At 34.8% G+C, this 9359-nt stretch overlaps 1 protein-coding gene across 4 annotated transcripts in view; it reads left to right on the top strand.

The window, feature by feature from the left end:
- LOC137253561 (putative uncharacterized protein DDB_G0282133) overlaps positions 1–9359 on the top strand; it is an 84348-nt gene that overhangs the window by 33963 nt on the left and 41026 nt on the right. For all 4 annotated transcript variants that reach the window (XM_067790736.1, XM_067790737.1, XM_067790739.1 and 1 more), the window contains one exon: positions 5547–5864. In XM_067790736.1, the coding sequence (XP_067646837.1) occupies positions 5722–5864 (143 nt within the window). In that variant the 5' untranslated portion in view covers positions 5547–5721. The remainder of the gene's footprint in view (positions 1–5546; positions 5865–9359) is intronic.

Below are 9359 nucleotides of genomic sequence, written 5' to 3'. Positions count from 1 at the left end.
TTCAATCAACCGAAAGATATTAAATTTATTCTTTAAATATATTTTTAACACCTTTTTTCCTCATAAAACAATGTGCTAATTTAAATATTTCAATTAGGTAGAAAAACTTGTTTTGAAATAGCTGTCAAAAAATATGTGATTTAAACTGGAGTGATTAAAAAGAAAAATAATTGCATTAACCCATCATTGTTTTTTGGAGCTGATTAAAATACCAAATTATATAACCACTATTATTATTATGTCTATCGAATAGTGTTAGGTTTGTAGCACCCTCGACAAAAAAGTTAAAAGTTGTTATTCTAAATTTTGCAAGTCGTTCTTTTTTTATACTTATACAATGTAAGAAACATATTTTAATTAAATCCAACGTTTCAGCTTTGATATCTTTGAAGTTGTTAAGGAATTATTCAACAATAAAGTTTGTTGCTAGAGATATGTAAGTAGGCATTGTTAATACGCCTTATAATCCTAAAAGAAATATCAACTAATTACGTCCACTAGAAATTTTAATCAAAGTACAACATCTATGAAGTAGGTTTTCTCATGGCCATTGAATCTGAGTCAAAGCCTTAGAGTACGAAAATCTTAAAGTTTTCCGTAACTCAAATATATTTAGCCCATGATTTGATCCCGTGACATGAACCATATTTTGAACCCTTGAAATACTTTATTTAACATTAACAAGTTCAGTTATTTACCATTAACAAATTCAGTTTTTCATTCGAATATGCCCCACCCGTGACACTTAATTTTACATTATAGCAATAAATGATTTAAGAAAAATTAATTACTTTTTCACTATGGATTCCTTAAATGTTCGTTTATCTAAAAGTATTTAAACAACACAACACTTCCATATATTTGTAGAGCTTTTATAATTTATAACTTCACTAATGGATTACGTCTTTTTTTTGTCCCACCCGTGACAATTATAAAACTTATTATAATTTGCGTATATGTATGTATACTAAAATATTGTGACATTTTTTTACATAACAGTACTGATTCAATGTTAAGTGTCTTATGTATTAGAACCTGAAATCTTTAGCTGGTTTTATCAAAATGCGTCAACAAAGATGAAATATTGCGCACAAATGTCCCACCCATGACGATGGAACATCCCTATTGGCATATGTACTGTATGTAGTATAAGATAATATTTTAGCATAGGCGTTGTGTGTGGTATTAGTAGGAATAATATAATAAAGAATGAGAACATAGGTGCAACATGATTCTTGGCAGAATTATTATGAGCGAACTAACACAGCACTCAAAGCAGACACGTCACCTTCATACATAGAGATCTATGGCCGAGCTTCTCTTCCAATTTGCGTCGTGTTCCTCTTGATTTGCCCTACAAATTGGGCGGATGGGACCTACATGTTTTATGCCGACTCCGAACGGCATCTGCGAGGCAGATGAGTTTTCACTGAGAGCTTTTCATGGCAGAAATACACTCGGAGCGCTTGCCAAACACTGCCGAAGGGCGACCCCGCTTAGACAAATTTTCTTCTAATTGAAAAACCTTATTTCTAAAATTTTTGATGTTGCTTTGCACGGGGTGCGAACCCAGGGCATACGGTGTGGCAGGCGGAGCACGCTACCATCACACCACGGTGGCACTTACTAACCGAGCGTCAATTGGGGCTTACATCAAATATGCTGACACAAATTAAACATTATACACTTTATTATTTTGTTTTATTAAACGCACTTTCACCAAATTTTATATTTTATAATTTATTTAATTTATAGTTTTCAACTTCGCTTTGCAAATAGAAATGAAAAAAAGTAGTCACAAAACTGATTCTCAATTCTTTCGTTTGCAGCTCAGCTCATTCTCAATTTCTTCTCTCGTATGTAGTTGCCACACTTGATTGTTTCGAACAAAACTTGTATAAATGTTTGACATAACATTTTAAGTAGAGAACTTGTAAGTTATACAAAAGTAAAGAATCAAATCGCTAGAAGGTAATTCACCACTGGAGTAACACTTTAAGTTGAAACGATTCCAAAACAACTCAAACTTTTATGTTGTCGGAAACATCAACATTAAAAAAGGATGTTTTTTATTATCTTATTAAATTCGTTCGCGTGAGTGAAAATTCGCAAAAACTTGAACAAAATGTTACTAACTTTGGAAAAGTCCTGTTCGTTCAAACAAAACTTTTGCGACAAGAAGACGCAATTTTGCATTTCGCTTGGAGGAGAAGTTGCAAAATTGTCCCCGATAAATAGGTGTCCCGGTATCTCATAATTTTTTGCACAGTAAATTCAAAAAAGGGTTTTTCATTTTGTATTGATAACTGAAAAACTAGTTTTTTATTGTTTTCCCATTTTGTGTGTTTTTTCATTTGGGTGTTTCTTATTTTGGTATTTTTTTTAAACAAGTGGCACCATCGTCATAAGTACAAAGTAGAGAGCGCAGTGAGCGTAAAATTCTCTTTGAAATTTGCTCATGTATTGACTGTTGATCGCTGTTGAAAAGACCAGTGAGATCAGTTATGTTAACAGAAAAATCAGTTAGATTGACCAGGAATCTGTCAATTTTACAGAATTTTGTTAACTTAAGAGCGACAATTTCTCTTCTGTTGAAATGAATAAACTAATTTGTTCGTTTGACAAAGAACTCAGTTGAATTAACCATAATTCGATCAATTTCACCGAATCTCCGTTAAGTCAAGAACAACAGAACCGATTCGTTGATTTTACGAGCACCATTTCTTTCAGTGTACACTGCTGTTTTATTGGAAACAAAGAGCCTGAGCAGATGCGTTATTTTTATGACTGATACAAAAAGCGTTAACTAAAATATAGCACGTGGTGAGCTATTTAGGTTTATGTTTTATTTTTGTAGGTTGAAATATATTTTTACATTATTTGGCTGGATTTATATGAAATAATATTTGCACAAAGAAAAAAAGAATATGATGAAAAAAAATAAAATTTAAATTAACGAACTAAAAAATAAAAAATAAAATAAAATTTAAATTTACGAAAAAAAAAAAGTAAAATAAAATAACGTAGGACAAAATAAAATACAAAATAAAATAATAGAAAAGAAGATTCTCTTCCCATGCTAACTTCCTTAGAGAAAATTGAGTAAAAATTTGTTGGACTCTTTCGATTTTTTAGAGTGCAAGGCTTTCTGAACTCCGTTAAATTTTTTCCAATGAACCCTATTATGGAAAAATAATTGGATACTATAAAGTCAATATGTTGACGAAATTTCAATTTTGAATCGAAAATAACTCCCTAATCTTTCATTTCGAAATTTGTTGTTAGAGCACAGTTGTCCTTTCTGTAGTTATGTACTATACTGTTTGATACTGTTGATGATCCTGGTAAAGGCGACAACACAGCATTTGTTGATGTGTAGTTTAACACAACTTAATGTGCGCCGCTGTTTGAGTGAATTAAGGTCAAATTGAAACTTATGACTAACTCTAATAATTATTTTGAAAGCAGGCTCATTTAGTAAAGTTCAAGCAAATCGTGATAAAGAGGAAATATATATATAAAATATAAAAACTGACATTTATTTCTACTTAAGCGAAAAGCCACTATGACTCAAGCTTCATAGTATACCAACATTAGTACTTCATTTGGAAGTATGCGCTGACAAAATTTCAGCTTTTATAAAATGACGAAGGGGTGGCAGTCACGGGCTCCTAGGCTAGCAGGATGGCTTTCGCCAGCTGGCCCTTTTTTACCATTGATCAAATTCAACATCTAAAATGGTGGAATGTTTTCACTGAGAGCATGTTTGAACGGATACGTGAGAACAAAAACACCCACAAACTGATTTTTTTAATGTAATTTTTGTTATGTTAGAAAGTATTTACCTTTTTTTTAATAACTAAATTAAACTAGTATCCGCCGGGTTCAAAAACTCCACCAATCCAATTTCCTAGATAAGGGATATCAAAAATAAATGTATTTTTTACATGGGACATACAAATTTCTCTTTATATGAGATGTGCCATATTCCCTTTCGCTAAATTTCTACTCCTCTGTACAACACGGTGTTTATAAGGAGTAGCTTCAAACCAAATTTCACTAACCAGGCAGGCTCTTTTTGGTATTTCTGCTCTTTGTACAAAATGTTTAACCTATTCACTGATGATGGTATTATGTATATTTAAATCGGGGAATAACTTATTAAAATAGTGGAAGCCTTGCGCATGGACTAAACCAAAATGAAGTTAAAATATCTTTTTGTTAAAACATATCGTCGGCTTAGAGTGTAAACCTGCAAACCGACTTAAATAAGTTTTACATGACAGACATCATGTAAAAGATATAAAGTAAGCGCGTCATATAGGGTTTTTACTTTGTTTTCTAATCTCTCAGCTTCGTTTTTCGCCTGGTTGGTGGTCTATCAAGCTGCATTAACCACAAGTTTTTCGAAAAAATGGTAATTAGCAGATTTACACACCAGTCCGGTGATGTAATGATGCAAGACTTCCCATATTAGCAAATAAGGTACAGCGAATACTCAGATTCCGTGGTAACGGATAAACACAAATGGAGATTTGAATTTTTATGGTAGGTGCCACACTCTTCTTTACAATCTACCCCAACTTGCGTTAAAACTTTGACATTATCAATATTGACAGCTTATGCTAAGTTGCAGGAACATGAAGTAATCGGTACACCAGACATACGATATGGAAATCAAATTTGAATTGCAGGTGTCACACTCCCTTTTACAATTCCTCCCCTGACACAATATCAATGTTATGCATCTGCCCGCCAAGTATCACTGCCCTGGTAATACTATCCACAGAGATATTTAATTTTTCATTTATTCCATGCGCCTACATGCCAAAATTTTTGCACTGAAGAACCCTCTTTTCCAATTCTTTCCACTTTTCTCCACCGATATAATATCTGCCTGACAAGTATCATTGCATTTGGTTTTTCAGTGGGAATTTCAACTATTAAAGTTGACTAGAGTTTAACCTTGACACCTTGTTGAGCTCATCTCAGCTTAAGCGGCCGAAGTGGCAGTGCATTCAAATCGACCAAACGGTGCGTTCCAAAAAGTAGTTGAAAAATTTGAGTGTGGCGTATTTATATGTATGTATATAGATTTCAAAGTTTGATTGCTAGTATGAAATATTTCAATCGAGTGATTAGTTCTATAGATTTCTTCAAATTATTTTCAAGTTAACCATTTTCCATAGATAAGCTTTAAAATGCATAAAACCCGTTTTAACTCGGAGCTTCCTGTGCGGAGTTAATACATTAAATGGAAATTTAACGACTTCATTTTATAATGCTTGGTTTTCATTAGGTCAAAATTAAATTTTAATATCAAATTGCCTTGCCGTTGACCAATTGGTATTTTTCACTTATTGGTCAATTTAATTGTCCTTTGTACTCAAAACGGACGGCAAACGCATTTGACGTTGTATGACGAGGCTTTTTCACGATACGGCCAAGTCTATTGTCAAATTTGACCTGGTGAAAACCAAACATAAAAAATAAGGTGACGAATTTTTTTGCTTTACTCTTAAATTTTTCGTATTTATTTTTTCCAGAACTGCGGACAGCTCCCCAGGCTCATATCTAATATCGGATTTATTGACAACATATTTAATTTAAAATTGCGAATAAATGTTAAAACTGTAACTGTTCGCTAAACGGACGTGTTGAACCTGTTATAAAAATATATAATAATTGCATTGAATACTCGAGCAAATAAAAAAAGAAAAGATGAGTGTTATAATTCGTTTGCAGAATTTGCCGTGGTCGGCAAATGCTTTGGATATTAGACAATTTTTCAAAGGTCTCTCAATACCGGATGGAGGAGTTCACATTGTTGGTGGCGAGATGGGCGATGCTTTTATCGCATTCAGGTAGATATATAAATGTTTTTAATTTTAGTAAAATAATTTTAAGGCAAAGATGAAAGGTAAATAAATTGAGTCATATTGATTTTGCTAAGAGAAATGCATACGTTTGTGGTATGTGAATATGTAATGAGGCAAAGTAAGAGAGGTATAAGGTAAGATAAGAATAATGTTATGCAGTTAACGCCGTGTTCTTGAAAAATACTTACAAAGTTGTTCCCTAATGCCGCTCAGCCATGAATTCAATCTGTTAATGAATCTGTTAATCAGTTTAACTTCCTAAATTATAACTTTATATCTAAATAAGTTTTCTTTGAAATACATTAACGCGATGGTTACCTGTGTATCACCGAGGTCACAAGCGAACCCCGTTCCAGTGATATGTATGGTTGGTTATGTATCAGCAATATCAAGAACTTTAGGGAACCCCGATGAACTACATATATATAAGGTCAACGGAATAGGTGTATTCTAGTACGGGAAGTTTTTGAAACTCAGTGTTTCCAGCTTGCTTACACAAGTTTTCGAGAATAAACTACCGACCAAATCCTCTATGACCAAGTTATCGAGAATAAACTACCGACCAAATCCTCTATGACCAGTCAAAATTGGTTTCCTATGGCTACTAAACGAATTTTTGTCTTGAGTGGTTTAGAATAAGTTGAAAAAAAAATGTTAAAATGTATAACTCAAACCTATGGAAGAGGTGCGGTCATGGCACAACTCACACATCGTTTGCGATGCCGACAGGCCGCACCGGTTACGCTCGCTGCCTTCTGACTACAGACCCCCCCCCAACTCTGACTCGATCCGTGAGTGAAAGGGACTACCGCTGTGCCTTTAGGGTTGACCGCTCTCAGCTGACTTGTACATCTCATCCCTTTCATCCTGGCACCTTTTATATGTTGTGCAGCTATGGAGTCGCAAGGGTCCTACGAGTGAACCAGCACTGACATGAGTCCTAATCTCCAGTAACCTCCGACACGTGAGTGAAAGGGACTACCGCTGTGCCTTTAGGGTTTACCGCTCTCAGCTGACTTGTACATCTCATCCCTTGCATCCTGGCACCTCTTATATGTTGTGCAGCTATGGAGTCGCAAGGGTCCTACGAGTGAACCAGCACTGACATGAGTCCTAATCTCCAGTAACCTCCGACACCGTTCGCCGCATACTAGTAAGCCTGGCCATCTCACCTTCTCGGTCTCCACTCTTTAGTTACATAAAGCTGCTGCTACCTGTATTCGACATTAGCACATAAGAAATGTGTTTTTATTCATTGGATTGGAATCTCTACTTGACCCTGGATTGACTGAGTACTTTCTCAGCCTTCGACAAAATATATTTTTCTCCACTTATACAGAAAGGTCGTAAGTTTTGTTAACCCGGACCTATCTCAGAGACTCTTTTTAATAAGGCCGTAGTTGTTAATAAAGTCTTATCTCAGGAGGTTATTTAAAAAGGTTGTAACTTGAAAAATAATTTTTTTTACAGAACCGATATGTATTTTAACTTAGTTCATTTTCAATACGCAAAGGATTTAAAGTATTAAATTAGAATAAAGATTCATTAGGCTTCTTTAGTATAGAGTTTAGTGTTTTAAGTCGTCTACAGATTTTGAAGGGCTTAAACTGAATTAAATTCATACCGCTTCTGTTCAAAATGTGTCTTTCCAGTTACAGCCTTTTGAACCGGCCTTCTAAAATACGACATTATTAATGACTCGCTGAGATACGGCCTTATTAAAAGAATGTCTGAGCTATGCCATTGTTAACAAAACTTTTAAGTTACGACCTTTCTATTAAGATAGGTCGATATAATGTATAATGGCTATAGTATAAGCACTAAAGGACCGTCATTTAACCACTGAAAACCACAGAGAAATAATGAAAATTTAAAATCTACTTCGACAATGTGCTGGACAATCCCCTCCTCCGTTTTTTATGCACCTACAGCGTCGATAAGAAGTACCAATATTCCAGTGCCCAAACGAGAAAAGTACGTGAAATAGTGTTACTTTTCATATTATGCTAATGTTTTTACATAATGTCGCGATAAGTGCAAAACGTTCAACATTCAAAATGTAGTTACATGAAGACGTTAACATTTTTTAACGTTAAAACTACATGACACGATGTCGACTGTTGAGTGGAATAGCATCCTTTCTCAGCTGCCGTTTCAAAAGCGTCCTATCTCAAAAAGCGCTTGAAAAGCCCCCTATTTCAAAGTTTGTTTCAAAAACGCCCTATCTAAACGTAAATTCAATATATTTTGACGTTAGATATGGCGTTTGTGAAGCAATTCTGAGATAAGGCGTTGCTCAACTAAGTTCTGAGAAAGGACGTTTTTGAAACCAATTCTAAAATAGGGCGTTGTTGAAAAATATTCTGAGATAGGGCGTTTTCGAACTGGCAGTGTAGATAGGGTGATATTCCACCCAGCAGTCGATGTGGAAATTTCAACGTTTAATAGTTTTCAACTTTAAAACAACATGGCACAATCTGGAAATTAAAACGAAATTAGAAACTTGAGTTAGCAAAAAAAAAATTTATGTTAAGGCAACATGCTCCGATGCCAAGTTTACAACAGAAATGGCATTTGGACTGTATAATTTTTAATGTAGTATAATTATAATGTCAGACATGACATCAATTCGACATTTCTGCTGTGAATTTAACGTGAAACGTTAATGAAGCATTATAAATGTAAGGCGCGACCTCTGAAGAGATCTTAAACCGAGCTTCTCTTCCAATTTGCGTCGTCCTCATATTAATTTTTCCAAACAAATTTTTCACTGAGAAGCTTTTCATGGCAGAAATACATTCGGAGTGCTTGTCAAACTACTGTCGGGGGCGATTTCATATTAGGACTGTGAGACTAATAGAGACATACAAACTAACTTAACTCATTAAATTTTTGTTTCCTTGTACAATGTTATGACGTTCATGGCTCTCCTTACAATGTCATATGCCTTTAGGGCCGCCTGACTACGTGAGAAGATGGCTATCTTATTACCCGTGCCATGCATGGTAGCAATATATATATACATATATATATACGGTCAAAGGACAGATTTAGTATATTTTTGTTTCGATGTAGGAGTCATGGTATAGCTGAATACGTATGTACGCTTATGTAAGCTTACTCCATTCAACTCAAGTGTTAGGAGTACTGCTGTACTGGTATAAATACTTAAGACAGAACTGAATAATAAGCGGCTTGTGCGTTCCAGGCGTTGTTGAAGTTCATCCTGTTTCAATATATCTAGCCAAAGAGGTGAAATTTTAAAACGCCTGAAACACCATATCCGCTTGATGTGGTTCTGTGGATTCAATTCTTGACCGTTAAGATAAGGTAAGTTAAGTCTTGGTATTTAAGCCCTATGTGAAGAGCAGTATCTCTGCGTGACCACGTTAGGACACGAACCAGATACCAGATCCATTACGTCATCTGCATAAGTCACCGTTTTAGCTCAATTTTAGTTGAGCTAACTAAGTAAGCTGT

The sequence above is a fragment of the Eurosta solidaginis genome, chromosome 5 (genome assembly GCF_040869045.1).
Source record: "Eurosta solidaginis isolate ZX-2024a chromosome 5, ASM4086904v1, whole genome shotgun sequence".
Taxonomy (NCBI): Eukaryota; Metazoa; Arthropoda; class Insecta; order Diptera; family Tephritidae; genus Eurosta; species Eurosta solidaginis.
The sequence above is the reverse complement of the archived record's forward strand: the minus strand, read 5'-3'. Positions and strand labels throughout refer to the sequence as shown.